General features: G+C 34.7%; 1 protein-coding gene across 1 annotated transcript in view; it reads left to right on the top strand.

The window, feature by feature from the left end:
• Window positions 1-2,722: 2,722 nt before the first annotated feature.
• LOC131101527 (neurexophilin-1-like) overlaps window positions 2,723-23,403 on the top strand; it is a 42,590-nt gene continuing 21,909 nt past the window's right edge. The window contains exon 1 of the mRNA XM_058046781.1: window positions 2,723-3,508. Within this exon, the coding sequence (XP_057902764.1) occupies window positions 3,455-3,508 (54 nt within the window). The 5' untranslated portion in view covers window positions 2,723-3,454. The remainder of the gene's footprint in view (window positions 3,509-23,403) is intronic.

Genomic DNA, 23,403 nt, shown 5'->3' with positions numbered 1-23,403 from the left:
GGATTTCATGTTTCTTGAGAAAACAGTCTGTTTTAATTTATTCCACCCATGACCCGCTTCCTGACACGCCCCCTTCTCTGTGATTGGTCACACTTCTAGTGCTGAAAAAGACTTCCGGTTTGGGCCCCTCGCCGCGAATCCAACTTTATTTGAGTTGATAAACGGTATAGGAGTTGATAATAAACGGCGATTTATTTTTTTTAATGTCTGCTTTTAACATATGTTCCATATGTGTTGGAACCCCCAGTCGGAAGTTTCTCTAGAAAAGACGTTACTTGAAGACCTCTCTCAATGGTAAGTAGCTTGACTTTGCCATCGTTTAACACGAGAAAACAACATTCTAACTAAGCTAGCACACTAGTCTCTAAAATAGCAGCACGACATTTGAATCACACTTTAACGTGCTATTATGAGCCATGAAGAGTTAAAGACACCAAGTTGAAATCACGTTTTGTGTTTTCATGTATTTTTGGTGATTTCCAAGCATAATTAACTGCATTAAATTGTACTTCCGCAGTAAGAGTTGCGTTAGTGAGTGATAACAATATCCACTTGTTGTTTTTCTTTGTCTTTCTGTTTATTTAGACCACACATATGCGCATAATTAAGATATTATTGTGATTATCGGAGTGTCCTTGAATGCGTCTCGCGACAATGAGGAAGTGACGTTCTAACTAAAAACAGATGGCGAAAGTATATACATTAATTAATGTGTTCAGGTCAGAATAAAGTTATAAAAGAGCGGCAGACTTTGTGTGACTGAGGGTTATTATATGTTATTATATTTAATGAGTTGATTTATTTGCTATTCAGTTCTATTTATTGCTTTGCTCGGTGTGTTTTTATGACATTATGGATAAGGTTACGGCCTAGCAGTCTTGCTAGTAGTTGTACTTCCAAGTTGGTTTCCAAAATGGCCGCAAGGTGGCGCCAGAAGAGTTAAAAAAACACAGTATATATATATATATATATATATACCAGCAAATATTTCACACTAAAGGATGTACACTTAAGTACATACAAGTTCATAGCAGTGGCTATTGTGTTTCCCAGCGACAATGGAATATGCCACCCGGTAGTGATTGATGTCCCCTCGCTGGTGGTCCAAGTACCGTGCTGGGCCAGATGAAGGCTATCTGGACCATGCAGCGCAGGATCACATCAGCTGGCTGACTTATGGGGAAAATACAAGAGAATTCATTCAAGTCCCCTCCTGTCTTGTGACAAAAAGGATCATCCTATCTAACCCCCCCCCCCCCCCCCCCGCTGCCGCCCCCCACAGCCAAAGACCTAGCTCACCTAGCTCATCCACACCACCAACACACATAAGAATTGCTTGGCAAAAAGGGGGGCAATGGGAATGCAGCACCGAGACGACAAATAAGGCGGAGAATCCATCACAAAAGTAGGTACCAAAATAGCGAAATCGAAGCCGCTCGTTGCTCTGCCCTCCACAGGAAGTACAAGGATCTGCAGAGGAATAGGAGTAGGAGGAAACAATGCAAAATAATGGTAATGGTTTAATTTCATTTGAACATGCATCAGATTACAATTGAATGCATCCCATAATCAGTTCCCAGTTCCACATGTCCAAAAGGAGTAGGAAGAAGCAAAGCTTATTAAATCCTACCCCTCCATCTGGTACTTTTACAATCAGTAACTGTTACATTTGTTCACTTCCTGCTTTCCTAATATAATTTAATTTTTTTTAAAATCCCAATATAATTTAATCATTAAAAATAATAAAAAATAATTATAATGAATACATTTAATAATTAATTATAATAATTTAAAATAAATATGTTTAATTATGTCATTGTATGGTCATATCACCTCGTACTTTGGTATGTGACAACAAATTAAAATAAAAAAATTAAAATTAAAATTAAAATTAAAATTAAAATTAAAATTAAAATTAAAATTAAAATTAAAATTAAAATTAAAATTAAAATTAAAATTAAAATTAAAATTAAAACATTAAAACATTAAAACATTAAAACATTAAAACATTAAAACATTAAAACATTAGAAAATTAAAACATTAAAACATTAGAAAATTAAAATATTAAAACATTAGAAAATTTTAAAATTTTAAAATTTTAAAATTTTAAAATTTTAAAATTTTAAAATTAAAAAAATTAAAAAATTTAAAAAATTTAAAAAATTTAAAAAATTTAAAAAATTAAAAATTAAAAAAAACTTAAAAAATTTAAAAAACCAAAAACAAAAAAAGAACTTAAACTATATTAGGAAAGCAGGAAGTGAACAAATGTTAACAAATGAGTAACAAACATTTACTCATTGTAAACGACCAGATGGAGGGGTAGGATTTAATAAGCTTTGCTTCTTCCTACTCCTTTTGGACATGTGGAACTGGGAACTGATTATGGGATGCATTCAATTGTAATCTGATGCATGTTCAAATGAAATTAAACCATTACCATTACCAATTAACATAGCATTTTTTGGAATGTGGGAGGAAACCGGAGTACAAATGAAAATAAATAAAAATTGTTGTAAAAATACATAAATTAAACAAAAACCAAAAAAACCAAAAAAAAACCAACTTAAACTATATTAGGAACGCAGGAAGTGAACAAATGTAACAGTTACTGATTGTAAAAGTACCAGATGGAGGGGTAGGATTTAATAAGCTTTGCTTCTTCCTACTCCTTTTGGACATGTGGAACTGTGAACTGATTATGGGATGCATTCAATTGTAATCTGATGCATGTTCAAATGAAATTAAACCATTACCATTACCATTACATGACCCATCCTGTCCTCCAAAGAGCATATTTCTTCCATCAGTAAAGATTAGCAGTGTAATAAATGGTCAACCTTTCCAAAAAGTGGGATTAGTGGCATTTAAGGAGGTGTAGTAGTTTGTCCCAGGAAGGAGGTACTTGGCATTCATCTCCATCGAGCGCCACTTTTTTTTCCTCATGAGTCTGTAAAAAAGTAAACTTTATCTTCCTTCCGGCCAATCTGTGTGCCTTTTATTGGTCTTTTCAGCCTTTTCACTCCTCCCCATCCCGCCTCATCCCTCACCCCCCCCCCCCGAGCGAGCACATGTGTGCGTATAAAACGCTCATCCACCCCACCCCTCCCCCGGTTTGTCTTCTCTTCACACCGCCGGCATCATCCAGACCACCAGAAAAGCCCCGGCTTTCGCTCTCAGCGATGGCCGCACTCCTCTCCGCACCTGGATGAAGTCAAGTCACCGTTAGGAGCGCCGCCCCTCTTTCCCCCCACCCCGCCCCTCACCCTCAGCACAGCATAGCACATCCCCTCTAAACATCTCAAACCGCTCGCAGTCATGGGGGCTCGCCGCGTCGTCGCCGCTCTTTGAGGGACTTGACGGTGCAGCCAGGCGCACGCCGGGTGGATTTATGGTCGGCAGAGCCGAGAGAAGCATCCCGAGGAAACGAGAGGAAGTTTGAGCAGCGGGAGGATGCTGAGGATGTGCTGGTGCGCCGTGTTCCTCCTCACGCCCGCACTTCACCTGGTGAGTTGCGTCCACGCGTACGTCTTTGCAAACTTTACGCTGCATTTCCTCACTCGGAGGGAACTTTTGGGGGTTGGATTTTTCCACGTTTTTTCCATCATCTGCTCCGTAGTACACCAAAATATGATAGTTTTTTTTTTAAACCAAACTTTTCTATTAGTGGATTGGTGGGTGGCATCATTGGAACCACTTAGCGCTTAGCAAATCTCATTTATTTGCAGGAAAAAAGTTGAAAAACATTGCTAAAATTAAATAAAAGGTTATTAGTATAATAATTATATCATTATTAACGACACAAAATGAACATTTTATGCATGTTAACTTTATTAACATGCATATATCGTATGTGTGTGTGTGTTTGTGTGTGTGTATTAATTTTTACAGAATCAAACAAACTGTCACATGATTTTCTTTTTAAAATAACTGATAGTAGCCTTTATGTTTTAAATAATTATGATTCAATTTTGATACCAGCCTCATAACATATACTATTTCATTGTGTCAATTAATTACATTAATTAATTAAATTAATTACATTGATGAAATAAAATATTTATAAAAATGAATCTAAAAAAAATAATATCCCAAATCAAATCAAGCAAATATAAATATAAATATAAATATAAATATAAATATAAATATAAATATAAATATAAATATAAATATAAATATAAATATAAATATAAATATAAATATAAATATAAATATAAATATAAAAAGATCAAAATGCGCAAAAAAGGAGCTCTCCAGGGTGCTGAAAGTATCTGGCTTAAAGCCTTGTCTTTATGTGATTATTTTATATGAAATAATTGTGCTATTAATAAGGAGATGCAAAAAATTAATGTAAAAAAATATTCCAAATCAAATCAAGCAAACGTGGGTATAAATAAATATAAATATAAATATAAATATAAATATAAATATAAATATAAATATAAATATAAATATAAATATAAATATAAATATAAGGAAAAGTGGTAGAAAATGAATGAATATAAATAGAAATAGATCAAAATGTGCAAAAAAAGGAGCTCTCCAAGGTGCTGAAAGTATCTGGCTTAAAGCCTTGTCTTTATGTGATTATTTTATATGAAATAATTGTGCTATTTGTAAGGAGATGCAAAAAATGAATCTAAAAAAAAATATTCCAAATCAAATCAAGCAAACGTGGGTATAAATAAATATAAATATAAATTTAAGGAAAAGTGGTAGAAAATTAATATATAAATATAAATATAAATATAAATATAAATAGATCGAAATGTGTAAAAAAAAGGAGCTCTCCAAGGTGCTGAAAGTATCTGGCTTAAAGCCTTGTCTTTATGTGATTATTTTATATGAAATAATTGTGCTATTAATAAGCAGATAAATATTCTTTGACTTAGTTTTTTGTTTTTCTGAAACGAAACCAGTGAACATAAAGAAAACATAACATAAAGAAAATACAAATAATATAATCTATCCACAGTGAGATTAATAGTGAATAATAGTGACACATTCTCTCTCTCTTACACACACACACACACACACACACACACATAAAGGCGGCCGCTATGGAGTGAACGGAGCTTATTGTGCAGCCTTATCCGCCGCCGCAGCAGCAGCAGCAGGGATTAAAGGTGAACTTTGATGGTTTTATTTGCTGTTAAAGACACTTGTCTCGGGCTAAGCCTCTTGTCTGAGATCCCCGCCTTGACCCTGATAAGAGCTCCGGCGCAGGTAGACCACAAAACAGTCCATAAAAAAAAAAAAAAACACAGTGGGTCCTCACCTCAGACTCCTCCATTCAATTAGGAAGACTCATTATTCCTGGACGGCACAATCCCATCTGGGATTATCGTCTATGGCTGCGGAAGAACACTTGCTCCGGAGCAGCTGCTGTACTTACTGAAAATACTGTAAAATATTATATATTTTACATCCTTATTTATATTTATACAGTACTATTAGTCGATGTAGTAATTGCCGTAAAATATGACAAATTATTGTCGTATTTAATTTAATTTTATAAATATATAACATGCAAGATATTTAATATATTAGTACTAGTATTAGTATGTTATAATCTCTTTCTTATGTTAGTATATATATAAAAAAATCAAGCTAAAATGCTAATGTTCGATGTTCCATCCGGTATATGTTACCGTCTTTATATATATTAGTACTAGTGTTAGTATGTCATCATCTCATTCTTATGTTACTATATATATATATATATATATATATATATATAAAAATCAAGCTAAAATGCTAATGTTCGATGTTCCATATGGTATATGTTACCGTCTTCATATATATTAGTACTAGTGTCAGTATGTCATCATCTCATTCTTATGTTTACTATATATATATATATATATATAAAATTCAAGCTAAAATGCTAATGTTCGATGTTCCATATGGCATATGTTACCGTCTTCATATATATTAGTACTAGTGTTAGTATGTCATCATCTCATTCTTATGTTTACTATATATAAAAAAGTCAAGCTAAAATGCTAATGTTCGATGTTCCATCAGGTATATGTTACCGTCTTCATATATATTAGTACTAGTGTTAGTATGTCATCATCTCATTATGTTATTATATATAAAAAATCAAGCTAAAATGCTAATGTTCGATGTTCCATATGGTATATGTTACCGTCTTCATATATATTAGTACTAGTGTTAGTATGTCATCATCTCAGTCTTATGTTACAATATATATATATATATATATATATATATATATATATATATAAATCAAGCTAAAATGCTAATGTTCGATGTTCCATCAGGTATATGTTACCGTCTTCATATATATTAGTACTACTGTTAGTATGTCATCATCTCATTCTTATGTTACTATATATATATAAAAATCAAGCTAAAATGCTAATGTTCGATGTTCCATCAGGTATATGTTACCGTCTTCATATATATATAAGTACTAGTGTTAATATGTCATAATCGCATTCTTATGTTGGTATATATAAAAAAATCAAGCTAAAATGCTAATGTTCGATGTTCCATATGGCATATGTTATCGTCTTCATATATATTAGTACTAGTGTTAGTATGTCATCATCTCATTTTTATGTTTACTATATATAAAAAAATCAAGCTAAAATGCTAATGTTCGATGTTCCATGCGGTATATGTTACCGTCGTTATACTTCAAGTATTCTTAAATTGACACTTCTTTGTGTAGTACACTCATAAATTGAAAAAAAATACGATATATTCACTGAATCAGTGACATTTATTGAGTGTGTTTATTAGCATTTATGCTATTATGCAATAATCATAGCAATATTCAATCGAATATTTCCCTCGTTTGTTTATATTAGTAAGTTTCATGGTTAAAAAAAAATTATTGAAAATGACTTAAACTGAAACAGCGCCATTTTGGGGCAGCCGTAGTCACATGACAACAACACCTATATTGAATGATGTACTCGAATAACACGCTAAAAGCTAATAAATGAAGAGTCGTGGTTAAAATGGCCGCATGTTGTGCGTTCCAACGCACTCTCACGTGTACGCACCTTTAAGAAAATGACATCAGTGGAGGCGACGAGCACTGAAGTGGCGTCATGGTGTTTTATGGGGTTTTTTTTACGTCAATTAAGTCAGCATTTTTTCCCCCGCTACGCAGCATGGAGGCGTCACTTCACAGGCTAAGTGTATCGCGCCATTGATAGCTAAGCGCCGGAATATCCAAAGTGGCACCCAGCGGCCATTTTTGCCCCTTAAAAATATTCTGACAATTTAATGAATTCATTGTTAACCTGTTATGGCCAAATGACTGTTTCTGGGATTCCATGGCAACAGCTTTCCTTTTCCTTGGCGCACTACCATTAGGCCAAGTCTGCCTAGCGTGAAGGACAGCGGAAACTACGTCGTTCGAGTTGATTTTAGGTTTTGACTGACATGATGCCCACCATAGGAAACAATGATGCCTTCCCAAACCTGTTTACGACCTTCTGAATTGCGTTTTTAACATCATTAGAGACCTCTAGGCATTAAATAGCAACCCTATAGTCAATTTGACAATAATATTACCCAATACTTATGTAGGTTTTTTTCTACCTAATTATGGATTTTTGGCCTTGTGCGACTTATACTCCAGTGAGACTTATGTATATTTTTTCTACCTAATTATGGATTTTGGCCTTGTGCGACTTATACGCCAGTGCGACTTATGCATGTTTTTTTTCTACCTAATTATGGATTTTGGTCTTGTGCAACTTATACTCCAGTGCAACTTATGTATGTTTTTTTTCTACCTAATTATGCATTTTTGGCCCTCTGCTACTTATACTTCAGTGCGACTTATGTATGTTTTTTTTTTACCTAATTATGCATTTTTGGCCTTGTGCGCCTTATACGCTAGTGCGACTTATGTATGTTTTTTTCTACCTAATTATGCATTTTTGGCCTTGTGCTACTTATACTCCAGTGCGACTTATGTATGTTTTTTTTTACCTAATTATGGATTTTGGCCTTGTGCGACTTATACTTCAGTGTGACTTATGTATGTTTTTTTTCTACCTAATTATGCATTTTTGGCCTTGTGTGACTTATACTCCAGTGTGACTTATGTATGTTTTTTTCTACCTAATTATGCATTTTTGGCCTTGTGCGACTTATACTCCAGTGCGACTTATGTATGCTTTTTTTCTACCTAATTATGCACTTTTGGCCTTGTGCGACTTGTGTATGTTTTCTTTTTCTACCTAATTATGCATTTTTGGCCTTATGCGACTTATACTCCAGTGTGACTTATGTATGTTTTTTTAACATAATTATGCATTTTTGGCCTTATGCGACTTATACTCCAGTGCGACTTATGTATGTTTTTTTTCTACCTAATTATGCATTTTTGGCCTCGTGCAACTTATACTCCAGTGCGACTTATGTATGCTTTTTTTCAACCTAATTATACATTTTTGGACTTGTGCGACTTATGTATGTTTTTTTTCTACCTAATTATGGATTTTGGCCTTGTGCGACTTATACACTAGTGCGACTTATGTATGTTTTTTTCTATCTAATTATCTAATTATCATTAATCATATTATTATCATAATTAATCATTTTGGCCTTGTGCATGTGTTGCCATTGCGTCAACACTAAAATCAACAATATTGAAGATAAAATATCCATAGTCTTACAGTTTTATTGATATATGTGTTTCCTTATTATTATTTATTTATGTGCCAAGAGAAGCAATTTAATGATACGTTTCATGTGGAACAGGTTTAAATATTGTTCTGTTATTCAACAAATTAAATGGTGTATGTCCACTACATTGGAAACATCCCATAGTGTACGTTTTTCGGTGAAGGTCCAAAATTTAGCTTGGGTTTGCATCCATTTTCCCCCCCAAAAAATGTTTTTAATGTATTTTCCTTGTTAGCATCCTATTAGCTCGCTAAAACCGGAAATGGACGTCAGCGCTTTGCTAACAAACACAGTTATCCACATGTGTCCCAAACTGTCCCAAACTGTCCCAAAGTGGTCTCATTTAGGAACGGATTTGTCAAGGTGATTGGGTCACCTTTATAACCCCTGTGATCCCGTACACGGGAGCCCTGGGGAACGTCTGATCCGAGTGCAGCGTTCCCAAGCGGCATGTTTTTTTTTTTTTTTTGCCGAAAATAAAAACGGAGCTTTGACCTTGGCGCTTGGCCCCAGTGAAGTCAGCGATATGTCTGATTCCTGCGTACGCGGCAATCAGCCGTGCAAATTGTTGTGTTTGCTTTTATTTGTCTCCGCATGCATCATCGCCGGGACAATATTCCGTAACCACATGGGGAGGGTTGGGGGGGGCAAATGAGTGATTTGTATCTGGGATGGTGTACAATAAGTAAACACAATTGTGTGTGTGTGTGTGTGTGTGTGTGAAGGCAGCCGGCCTCTATGATTAATGACGCTAGCCTCTACTCTCTCGTCTTATGTTCTGCTCCACATTTTCAATCATGTTTGCAGTTCGGAGGTCAAAGATAGAGCTGATCGTTGAAGGGTCCTGCTCTCAAAAACTCCCCCCCCCCCCCCCCCCCCCACCCCCCAAACACCCTTGGGTTTGATCCTTAGAGAATCTGCAGAAACCGTCCCCTTCACTTCCCTCTCCGCAATCCTTTTACGGGAAAGCGTGTAACCCCTTAAAGTATCGCTTTGAAGCGTCCCTGAAACCCTGAGATAACCTCCATCCAACCTTCCTCACATCTCCAGGTGCGCCGGCGTCGGTGCCGGTGTCGGCGTCGGCGCTCGTTCGTTCTCGACTCTTCACGAGTGAAGTGATGCAGCAATTTGTGTTTCATGTCTACAGCTACGACACATAAAAGGGAGGAAAAAAAAAGGGCGTTGCAAAGGAGGGAGAGACGGGCTTAATGAATGGAGGAGGCTTCACTGCTTAGTTATCACTGACCATTTCGTAGGAACGGATACCATTGTTATCCTTTGTGACTTTCACTTTCACTTTCCATTTCCTTGAAGAGAAGGGTCTACTTCACAATTGGAAACAAATATGAAAGGAAAAATGTTCACTAAAAAAGGAACAAAAGTGATGTCAGACACAAATGCCTGGTTTGTTCGGGGGCCCGGCATTTAGGGGGACCCCGCATATGAAACAATGATGTAACAAACCCCCTTGGGGGGGCCCTATCTGTCTTCAGACAGTCTGCGTCAATCAGCATTAGCTGCAAGGTTTGTTTGTTGAAATATTTATGTATGTTACTTATGTATGTTTTTTTCTACCTAATTATGCATTTTTGGCCTTGTGCAATTTATACTCCAGTGTGACTTATGTATGTTTTTTTTTTTCTACCTAATTATGCATTTTTGGCCTTGTGCGACTTATACTCCAGTGCGACTTATGTATGTTTTTTGTACCTAATTATGCATTTTTGGCCTTGTGCGACTTATACTCCAGTGTGACTTATGTATGTTTTTTTTCTACCTAATTATCAATTTTTGGCCTTGTGCGACTTATACTCCAATGGGACTTATGTATGTTTTTTTCTACCTAATTATGCATTTTTGGCCTTGTGCGACTTATACTCTAGTGTGACTTATGTATGTTCTTTTAACATAATTATGCATTTTTGGCCTTGTGCGACTTATACTCCAGTGCGACTTATATATGTTTTTTCTACCTAATTATCAATTTTTGGCCTTGTGCGACTTATACATAAGTCACACTAGAGTATGTTTGTTTTAACCTAATTTTGGCATTTTTGGCCTTGTGTGACTTATACTCCAGTGCGACTTATGTATGTTTTTTGCTACCTAATTATCAATTTTTAGCCTTGTGCGACTTATACTCCAGTGCGACTTATGTATGTTTTTTTCACCTAATTATGCATTTTTGGCCTTGGACAACTTATACTCCAGTGCGACTTATGTATGTTTTTTTCTACCTAATTATCAATTTTTGGCCTTGTGCGACTTATACTCCAGTGTGACTTATGTATGTTTTTTTAACATAATTATGTATTTTTGGCCTTGTGCGACTTATGTATGTTTTTTCTACCTAATTATAAATTTTTGGCCTTGTGCGACTTATAGTCCAGTGCAACTTATGTATGTTTTTTTCTCCCTAATTATGCATTTTTGGCCTTGTGTGACTTATACTCTGGTGTGACTTATGTATGTTTGTTTTAACCTAATTTTGGCATTTTGGGCCCTGAGCGACTTATACTCCGGTGTGACTTATGTATGTTTTTTTTCTACCTAATTATGCATTTTTGGCCTTGTGCGACTTATACTCCAGTGCGACTTATGTATGTTTTTTGTACCTAATTATGCATTTTTGGCCTTGTGCAACTTATACTACGGAGCGACTTACGTATGTTTTTTTTCTACCCAATTTTGCATTTTTGGCCTTGTGCCACTTATACTCCGGAGCGACTTATAGTCCAGAAAATCTGGTAATTCCACTTAAACACCACGCATTGTTGACATACATTAGAAATATTCTAGGAAAAAAAACATGTCAAAAATGTGTTATTGGTGAATAGGAATAATATGAGTCCGTCTTCAAGTCTTAAAGTGATATTAATCCCATTCATTTAGAATCCCAGTCATAAGAGGCCACGGAGGAGCGCTTGTGTTCCAGTTGCAGTATTTAGTCATTAGCTGGGGGGAGACACAAGAAACAGCCGATGAGTTTTGGCACTGACTGAGTTTGGCAATCCAGGAAGTGGATTTTCTGTAGCACAGTGATGGATCACCCCGTTTTCTAACCTGATGACTGGCTTGGCCGAGCAGTGGAACGGAGCAGGCTGAGACGCTGCGCTCCCTTGGGGGTGGGGGGGGGGGGATCTTTCTCCCTCCACTGCCTAGCAGGCGATGCATTTGCCCGACAGGACCCAACAGGAGCGTAACCTTTTCATCTTCTGCTGTAGCCGTGTTCCAGTGGAGTGGCCGTCCTGCAGGGACACGTACAGTATGTGTAACTGTAACACAACATACACACACACACACGGATGAGCGATGGCCGTCGATATGTGACGAATTTCCTGTCGGGAAGACAGCAGCCATTCTTCTCTCCAGAACTCTGGCTGAGGTCGCTAGTCAGTCACGGGACTGAACTCCATTATGGAAATTGTTTTTTCTACACTTACTTGGTACTGTTGCTGTTGTTAAAATCTTTTTACGGCTTCGGTTTGACATGACTTCCTTTTGACGTTGGCGGTGTTGTCATTTTATTATTCATTTTCTACCTCTTTTTTCTCGTGGGGGGTGCTGGAGCCTATCCCAGCTGTCTTCGGGCGAGAGGCGGGGTACAACCTGGACTGGTGGCCAGCCAATCACAGGGCACATATACTAGACAAACAACCATTCACACTCACATTCATACCTATGGACAATTTCGAGTCGCTAATTAACCTAGCATGTTTTCGGAATACCCGGAGAAAACCCATGCATTAGTATTTTAGTATCAGTATAAATTAGTATTAATATTGTTTATACACCTTTTGAGTATTAAGTTGCAGTGTGATGAATCGAGTGCTGTTAGCAAAGTAAGACATTCACACTCACATTCATACCTATGGACAATTTGGAGTCGCTAATTAACCTAGCATGTTTTCGGAATACCCGGAGAAAACCCATGCATTAGTATTTTAGTATCAGTATAAATTAGTATTAATATTGTTTATACACCTTTTGAGTATTAAGTTGCAGTGTGATGAATCGAGTGCTGTTAGCAAAGTGTTTGTTCTCAGTAAGACATTCACACTCACATTCATACCTATGGACAATTTCGAGTCGCTAATTAACCTAGCATGTTTTCGGAACGTCGGAGGAAACCGGAAAATACCCGGAGAAAACCCACGCATGCACGGGGAGAACATGCAAACTCATACATGGCAGAGGGTGGAATTGAACCCTGGTCTCCAAGCAGTGAGGTCTGCGCGCTAGCCACTCGACCGCCGTGCAGCCACATCCCAATTTAATATACATAAGAACTTACTTCTATCTATGATTAATTATGGTTTGAATGGGACTTTTTATGCTAATTTTTCCTTTGTATTGAGTTGTGGACTCCTGTAGAGCAGCTCCACACAATAACCAGCACATAAAGCTTTCTAGTTCTTCCAGAATCTGCACCTATTCAGCTGCATTTCTTTGGATTTCATGCTTCCCGAGAAAACGGGAATTTATTCCACCCACGGCCCACCTCCAGGCACCCCCCCTTAAAGACTATTCATAAGAAAAAATTTTAATCTTTGTAAATTTTCTCTTGGAATATTATTTTATTCCCATAATATGATATAAAAATTAATATTTATTTGAAAATTACATTATTTGTCTTCCTAATATTATCAATTTATTTTAATAAAATTGCTATTTTTTTTCATTAAAATACTATATTTTTCTTGTAATATTTTGACTTAATTTTAATAAAATTGCTATTTTTTTCTTTAAAATACAATATTTTTCTTGTAATATTTTGACTTGTAATAATTTTCCCAATTCTGCTGTCATGTTTATTTTTTGTTTTTGTAAGTATGACATTATTATCGTAATATTTTGACTTTATTCTCATTACATTAATATTTTTTCCACTCCCCAATTTAAAAAAAATAATTTTATTTTTATTATTTTTTGGAGTCTCATAATATTACACTGTGATACTCATAATAAGATGACTTTTATACTACAATTTTATACTATATTATTACTATTATACTACAATTTTTCTCTTAATATTTTGCCTTTATTCTTGCAAAATTACTGGGTTTTTTTTCAATTTTTACTTTTTTCTTTTTAAATTATTTCATTTAGATTGTGCCACTGCTAATAAAAAAAACACCAAAATGGCCCTCTGGCCATTCCTTGGACAACCCTATTTAGGGTATTGTCAATCTACCTGTCAATCAAAGCTGAGCAGTAGTATCTTTTTCAAAGCAAGGATTTGCAATATATTGACGTAAAACTACGCTAGTGCTTGTGTTAGCGTCCCTCACGTTGTAGCCGAATACCTTTTGCTGGCTGTTAGCGAGGCTTTGCTATTGTCCACAGGCAAAAATGTCCAGCTGTCAATCATGACGTCCTGACTTTGATTCCATAGATGTGTTTATTAGATGAGGGATGCATCACGGCGGCGGGCGACTAGATAAGAAATACAATATCTCCAGATGTGAACTTATCCTTCTTGTTACAAATCAATATATCAGAGTACTTACCTCGGTGTCCTTTTGTGTTATTATCTGGGCTGATGGAATCGACCAATCACAGCCCTTATCAGGATCCCATTGTGGGGACATGACAGGACTTTATTAGTTACAGAAGCGGCCGTATTGATTTTCAGAATTACAATTCCATTTGGCGCTCTATGGATGGTTTCCCATCCCCATGGGATGGCGGGGGGGTTGGAAAAATAGCCACAAGGAGAGTACGACTGGAGCGTGATTGATGGCTGTCAGTCATGCGATGTGAAAGTCATACTGCTTATGTCTTTTTTATCTCTGCTTTTCTTTAGCCGAGCTCATCCTTGTAATAATTAGAGGTAAATAATTAGCATTTAGAGGTGAAAACAACATGTGTTATTATGAAAGCCAGCATTATGGATAATTAATGCTGTATAACGTGACTTTGGCTGACTAGCCTGTACAGTAAATCAGGGGCTGATTTGGGACACACATTTTCTGGTGGTCATGAAGTAACGACCCATTTTTACTTCAGCCACAAATTGTTAGTCATTACTATTATTGTTTTGTGTTCATTTTGTTTCATTTTTGTCATTTATTATTGTTTACACTTCCAGTCATTGTAGCCATTTTTAACCTTAATTAAGTCATTTATGTTTGTATTTATTTCATTTTTTTAAAACTTTAATTTAAGTTCTCTTTTAAATGTTGTTTATTTGATTATCAATTACACGTGTATTTAAGTCATTCATTTATTTGTATTTTTTTTACACTTTTAAGTACATTTAAATATTTTTGATTAATTTTTATGATTATTTAAACATTAATTCTATTAATTTTGTTTACATTTTAATTTGTTTTATTTTTATTTATACATTTTTACTTAAGTATAATTTATGAGTATTTATTTTATTGTTTTTGTATTTATTTGATTATCATTTACACATTTATTTAAGTCGTTTTTGTTTATTTGTATTATTTTTACACTTTAAGTAATTAATTTTTTTTGTATTTTGTATACTTTTAAGTACATTTTCATATTTTTATATGATTTTTATTAATTATTATGTACACATTAATAAAATTTCTCGTTGTGAGATTAATTTTTTTTTATTAATACATTTTTACAGTTTTATTTACGTCTTTTTATTTGTATGTACTTTATTATTGTTTTATTTATTTGATTATCATGTATGCATTTATTTAAGTCATTTTAAGTCATTTATTTTAATCATTTTATTCAGATTTTAAAAATTAAGCCATTTTTCCAAGTCATTTAAAATGATTACGTTATTTTTAAAAGTATTAAGTATCATCTTATTTATTTTGTTATTTTTTACATCTCTATTTAAGTAATTATTTTTTATGAATTATGAATCTTTTTTTCTACTTGTATTTCAGTATCTATTTTAAGTGTCTTTTGATGCATGAATACACATAATTAGTAATTATTAGTAATTACATGTCCACATTGCCTTACAGAAAGCATTTTGTCAAGAAAATGTGACATAAACAGGAAGTACACGCCATATTTTGATGGCATTTTTCCCCAACAGTCGAGAATCCCGACTGTAATGATGGGCAAAACATCAAACATTTGCTCTGCCTGACTGTTCTCGCTAGCAAAGAAGCACATTTAACTCTTCCACAAACACTATCCAGGAGTAGTAAATCCTGGATTCAATCCCTTTTTCTTAATCCCCCTTCTTAAATAGCCGGACTCCAGCCTCAATAGCTTTGAGCAGATCTCAGTCACCGGGAGAAATAGCCCGTGCCGCTAATACCGCAGCTGTCCCCCACGCTTGTCGGGAGGGGGGAAAATCCCAACAGTTAACTCAACATTTGTGTAGTGTGTGTGTGTGTATGACTTGTGGATGCGCCACAGCTTCATTGGACCACCATAAATCAAAGATGTTGCCAAATCACGACAGCTTTTTCCGACTGGATTACGTTCGAGGAACATGCATGGCAATATGCAGGATTTATTTTTCCTGCTGGGATTTGCCAAATGGAAGACAAGGCCGTATCTGCCCCCCCCCCCCCCCCCCCCCCCCGCTAGGAACCGCTGTCTCTTCTTATCTATTATTGCTGCTTAGGTATCCTCCTTGGTAGGTTTACTCGTCCAACGGTGTCCAAATGTTTATTTAGCGAGGGCCACGTAGGAAAAAAAAAAAATATTTCGATATTTTGTAAAGGCTGCACGGCGAGGAGTGGTTAGCATGTAGGCCACACAGCTGGGAGAACAGAGTTTGATTCCACTTTCGGGCACCCGTGCTATGTGGGTTTCCCCCGGGTACTCCGGTTTCCTCCCACATTCCAAAAACATTCTAAAAATATAATTTAACAATATAACTAAAAAAAATTAAAAATAAAAAAAAAACACCAAAAATTTTCGTCTGTAAAAGTCATAATATTATGAGAAACAAACAACAAATAGTTGGCATTTTTGAAAAATTACATTTCAGATAAAGTTAGAATTTTACAAGAATAAAGTCAAAATGTAGGAATAAAGTCATAATTACTTTGAATTTTTTTTTTTATTGCGAAATTGCAAAAAAAAACATGTTTTTGCATAATAACATAATTAGCAGCGGGGAGTGGGTTTCCTTCCACATTCCAAAAACATTCTAAAAATATAATTCAACAATAAAACTAAAAAAAAAAACAAAATAAAAAAGGAAAAAAAACTGTCAATTTTGTCTGTAAAAGTCATAATATTATGAGAAACAAGACAACAAATAGTTGCCATTTTTGAAGAATGACATTGCAGATAAAGTTACAATGTTACAAGAATAAAGTCAAAATGTAGGAATAAAGTCATAATTACTTTGAATTTTTTTTTAAATTGCGAAATTGCAACCAAAAAAAACAGTTTTTTGCATAATAACATAATTAGCAGCGGGGAGTGGGTTTCCTCCCACATTCCAAAAACATTCTAAAAATATAATTCAACAATAAAACTAAAAAAAAAACAAAGTAAAAAAGGAAAAAAACTGTCAATTTTGTCTGTAAAAGTCATAATATTATGAGAAAAAAAACAACAAACAGTTGCCATTTTTGAAGAATTACATTGCAGATAAAGTTACAATGTTACAAGTATAAAGTCAAAATGTAGGAATAAAGTCATAATTACTTGGATTTTTTTTAATTGCGCAATTGCAAAGAAAAAAAAATTGCATAACATAACTAAACTAAATTTAATTATTAATGAAATTAAATTAATGAATTAAATTTTATTAAAACAGATTTTTGCACAATAAAATAATTAAACTAAATTTAATAATTAATTAAATTTAATTTAAATATGTAGGAATAAATTCATAATTACTTGGAAATTAAAAAAAACAGATTTTTGCATAATAACATAATTAAACAAAATTTAATTATGTTATTTACGTTATTATGTGACTCCAAATTGTCCATAGGTATGAATGTGAGTGTGAATGGTTGTTTGTCTATATGTGCCCTGTGATTGGCTGGCCACCAGTCCAGGGTGTACCCCGCCTCTCGCCCGAAGACAGCTGGGATAGGCTCCAGCACCCCCGCGACCCTCGTGAGGATAAGCGGTAGAAAATGAATGGATGGATGGATATTTTGTAAAGCAACACATGCAGAAATTATATATTTATTATATATATTTATATATTATATATATTTATTAGATATTTCAAGAATAAACTGCATCATATCTTCGTCATATAGGTTAAAAAGCATATTATTATCAACTTTGAATTTTTTTTCATTTTCATAATACTTCAACATTTTCCTTAAGTAACCTTAACAAATATTGTAATATTTCCTATTCCTACCCATAAAATTATATACTTTTCAACCAATCCAAATTTTGGCTAACTGTTTATTCTAGATTGAACCCATTTCTGATGTTTCTCATGTTTTCATTTTCCGACTTTATTCCCATGATATTTTGACTTTATTCCCATGTTATATCTTATTCCCTCATCTAAAAGTGACAACGGGGATAATTTTTTAATTTTTTTTAATTTCCCTTCATCTCGGTTATGACGATGGACATAGGCGAGTGAAGCGTCCCGCATAGACTGGTGGTGCATTCATGGACACTCCAAACACAACACAACAAAAGTAGACTTGGTTCTATAATTGATAGTGTTAGATAAACTTTATTTTCTTTGTTTTTCTTACATATTTTGACTTAAAAACCTTTTTTTTTCATATTTCGATTATATTCTATGCTGTTAAAATGACATAATTTGTCCTCATAATAGTACAATTATATCCTTGTAATATTTTGTTCCCGTTTCTGTTGTTTATTTTCCACGTATTTCAATGTTCTTCTCGTAAATTCTTCTCGTACTTATGACTTTATACAGATAATATTTTGGAACTTTTTTTTCAACCTAATTTAATGAATATTTTTGGCTGCCAAGATGCCGGGTTATATTTCCAGGCTCACAGGAAGTTGATGTGACTTTTACAACAAAGTATCAAAACTTCCAGGAGGCTCGTGTGCATGTACTTCACATACAAATACAATCCAAGACCACAAAACGAAGTACTGGTTACCCTTTTTAATGAGCCACACAAAAAAAAAGGCGAAAAAGAAACACAATGCCATTGACACGTGCGTGACGATGTCAGGCCGGCTGCTGTCGTCTGTGATCAATGGTACCTAGCATCGGCTTGAAAGGCACACGGGGAGAACAATGGACAAGTTAAATGGACATTAGCCCTACAAAAGCTCCATCATTTGGCTGGACAATAGACAAGGTCATGACGTAGCCAAGGTCAACCTGTACGCCTTTTGTTGTGATATCAGCAGGAGTTTTGTGGAGCCGGGGCCTCACAAACGGAGACAACGTGTCCCGCAGTGCATTCCCGACACTGTAGTAAATAATCCGGAACAACTTGGAACACCTGTAGGAATTATTTGGTCCACCTCCATTTGTGTAGAACAGCTTTAAAATGTTATAACATACACATACAGTATAATAGACACACATATGGACTGTGCTGCCCTTAAGGCAATTTTATGAATAAATAAGTTAATTAGTTTAAATAAACAATTAAAGTGCCAAAGAACCCGGGAGCGAACTTAAAAAAATATATTATATTTTTTTTAATTCTTTTTGAGAACATCGACTCACACTCGTCACTCTGGGAGACATAACAACACAACGACAGAGCCCCCTTCCCTCAAGCTCACCCCTCCGGGTGGCAACTCCTCCCACATCAATAGTTCCGTGGTGAATTATGTACCAGCAACCTATCACTACGTAATGCTAAAACTATATATATTTGCTAAAAGTGATTAAAAAGTTGTTTAGATAAGTAATTCGTGATTTGTGCAAGTTTATATTTATAAAAAGTTATCGCTAAAATGTACTTCCGTTTTCCGAAGAAAATATTTTCGAAAACCGGAAGTACATTTTATTTTCTTCCGGTTCACTTCCGTATTTAGCCAGAGGGAAAGATCGTTAGCTGGAGACTGTATTCGATTGAATTATACGTTGAATTATCACACAAGAATACCGGTCTTTATTTGTGGTTTCGTTCAGTTTTACTAATTAGACGCCATCTAAGTTGAATTATCACACAGGAATGCCGGTCTTTATTTGTGGTTTAGCTCGGTTTTCAACAACAACATTCCTGTTGAAAACACGGTATGGACACATACTTTATGTACACGCATGCGCAAATATATATATATATATATATATATATATACAGCACATATTTTAGCATTGTTTATAAAAAAACATTTACTTTTTTATTCAGAAAATTGCCTTAAGTGCAGCACAGTACACTTGTGTGTATGTGTTTTGTATCCTGTACATATACAAAACGTAGATACTTTGCACATGTATATATATGCATAAATGTATGTGCATAGAGTACATTATATAGGTATACTGCATGTACATGACAAAGCACCAATAGGACTCATGCACCCATGATTTTACTAGCGATTACATTTTACAATGCAACGTAATTGGTAGTAAAGTCTCAATAGAATTTGAAGTACACAGTAAAATATTCACTCGTCTACTTTTGTCTGCTTTATGGACCTAATATATGGTAGCAGGAAATGCTTTTGTGGGAAAACGTTTTCCGTTTTTTACTTCGTGGGCCGTATTATGATGTGTGTGTGTGATTTGGAGCATTAGTATTCCATATGTTATGTACTTTGTCCCCCGAGGCGCTTTGTTAGCTTGACAAGCCGTATGTAACAACGCACGGCCCGCTGCGCCCCCCCCCCCCCATGACGCGAGGACCATCTTAAAAAGGATGGGTGACTTTTGTGTAAAAAAAAAAAACCGGAAACGGCTCGGGTACGATCGCATCATGCGAGCGCTGAGCCGACTCGAGGGAGGCTGAAGCGGTCGCAGATCTGATATGAAAATTTAAAGGGCCAATTAGGCCTCAGGTAAAGGATAACGCTTTCGTATTTATCCGCTGCTGTGCTTTGATGAGGCGTGGCGAGACAGACAGACAGACAGACAGACAGACAGACGGACACGGCGAAAGCGATCACTTAACGGCCCTTACCCTCGGGCGGCGCACACGTAGTCTAGTTCTTTGATTTTCCTATTAGCAGTCCCGACGAGAGGAACCTGAACCCACCTGACTTATGATGTTCAAATATGAGCAGATAGCGTTGGCCTTACCCCGCATCCGTCCTTCCAGTCGGCGAGATAAGGCCTAATCTGCAACTGGCTGCTGTTCATTTACAAGCGGGCGTTGACTTTATTTCCGCGTGCGGCGGGGGAGAGGGGGGGGGGGGGGGGGGGGTCGTGCGTGCTCGTATCCACTCTTCCTGCACTGTCAGACGCCGCCGCGGCTCTGAGACGCGGGCGAGCGCTTGATGGACTTCATTGGAATGAATAATAAGCCACCATCACCACCACCACCGCCACCGCCACCGCCGCACAGCGGTGCATTCAAGGCCTGTGGCTGGGCAACATGCTGAGAATAAGAAGCAGCTGGTGTGAATTTAATTGGAAACGGAAGATAAGGCTAACTAAAAGCCACCTATTGGCCAAAAACTTGGATTCCATTTCATTTTAAAACGCTGCTGGAATACTTAAATGGCTTCCTGGTTTATGTACTGTATATATTTCATCGTATATACAATACTATCATGAAATTGGAAGTAGACTCGGAGAAAGTTGAGAGCTGATTTGTAGTCTGGGACTGGACGTTTTGGTAGGGATGGGGGGGGGGGGGGGGGGGCGGGGGCAGTCCGATATCAGCTGAAAAAAAAAAAAACAAGTATTGGATGATTATATTATTGGCCTTTTTTTTAATTAAAAAAATTGTCAAAAATTTTTTTGTTTCTCAAATATTACGACTCGCAACATATTTTCTTGAATATGTCTACCTATGCGACATAATTTTTCCTGCTTTTTCATACACATTATTTTCTAAATGCAACCATTTTCTCATTAGACTTTTTTCTATTAGTATTTTTACTTTAAATATATTTTTTTCCTCATTTATGCTATTTATTCCCTGCGACCATTTCAACTTTCTTTTTGTACATTTTTGTATGATTTGATTATTATTGGCCTTTTGATTTTCTTGTAAATTTTAAATTTTTTCTCCAACCTTATTTTCCCAAATGTTATTTGTGTTTTTTGTTTCTCAAATATTACGCCTCGCGACATATTTTCTCAGAATTTCTACCTAAGCGACATAATTTTTCCTCCTTTTTCATACACATTTATTATTTTCTAAATGCAACCGTTTTCTCATTAGACTTTTTCTGTTAATATTTTTACTTTTAATATTTTTTTTCCCGCATTTATGCTTTTTATTCCACGCAACCATTTCAATTTTCTTGTAAAGTTTTGTATGATTTGATTGACGTGATATTTATTCTTGCAATATAACTTTTTCCACATGCAAATTTTTAAAAAGTTTTTTCATTGTTTTTTTTGTACATTTTCGTATGATTTGATTATTATTTCACTTTTGATTTTCTTGTATATTTTTAAAATTTTTCCCCAACTTTATTTTCCCAAATTTTATTTGTGTTTTTTGTTCCTCAAATATTACAACTTGCGACATTTTTTTCTATTAATATTTTTACTTTTAATATTTTCTTTCCTCATTTATGCTTTTTATTCCCCGCAACCATTTCAACTTTCTTCTTGTACATTTTCGTACGATTTGATTCACGTGATATTTTAACTTTATTTTTATAATATAGTTTTTGCAGCAAGCTAATTTAAAAACTTTTTTCATTGCTTTTTTCCACAATATTACAGCAAAAAAAATTATTAATTATTAATACTATCATGAAATTGTCGGTACACTCGGAGAAAGTTGAGAGCTGATTTGTAAAAAAAATGATTATATTATTGGCCTTTTAATTTTCTTGTTTTAATAAATTAAATTTAAAAAATTTCAAATTTTTTTTTCTTTCTCAAATTTTACGACTCGTGACATATTTTCGCAAATATTTCTACGTAAGCGACATAATTTGTCCTCTTTTTTTCATACACATTTATTATTTTCTTAATGCAGTCTTCTCATTAGACTTTTTCTGTTAATATTTTTACTTTTAATGTTTATTTTCCCGCATTTATGCTTTTTATTCCGTGCAACCATTTCAATTTTTTTGTAAATTTTTGTATGATTTGATTGATGTGATATTTTAACTTTATTCTTGTAATATAACTTTTTCCGCATGTTAATTTTTAAAAACTTTTTTCATTGTTTTTTGTACATTTTTGTATGATTTGATTATTATTGGCCTTTTGATTTTCTTGTATATTTTAAAATTTTTCCAACCTTATTTTCCCAAATTTTATTTGTGTTTTTTGTTTCTCAAATATTACAACTTGCGACATATTTTCTCGAATATTTCTACCTAAGCCACATAATTTTTCCTCCTTTTTCATACACATTTATTCTTTTCTAAATGCAACAATTTTTTTCCATTCATATTTTTACTTTTAATTTTTTTTTTCCTCATTAAGCTTTTTATTCCCCGCAACCATTTCAACTTTCTTCTTGTACATTTTTGTACGATTTGATTCACGTGATATTTTAACTTCATTTTTATAATATAACTTTTCCAGCAAGCTAATTTTAAAAACTTCTTTCATTGCTTTTTTCACAATATTACGACAAAAAAATAATAATAAAATTTATTATATGAATTATTTTTTAATTGTTCAACTTTATGCTACTAAAATGATATTACTTTTCCCTATTCTTGTGACATTACTTTTTTTTTTTTAATAATTACAATTGCTTTTACCCTTTTCT

This window comes from Doryrhamphus excisus, chromosome 14 (assembly GCF_030265055.1).
Source record: "Doryrhamphus excisus isolate RoL2022-K1 chromosome 14, RoL_Dexc_1.0, whole genome shotgun sequence".
NCBI classification, from domain to species: domain Eukaryota; kingdom Metazoa; phylum Chordata; class Actinopteri; order Syngnathiformes; family Syngnathidae; genus Doryrhamphus; species Doryrhamphus excisus.
This window is presented reverse-complemented; position numbering and strand designations above follow the sequence as displayed.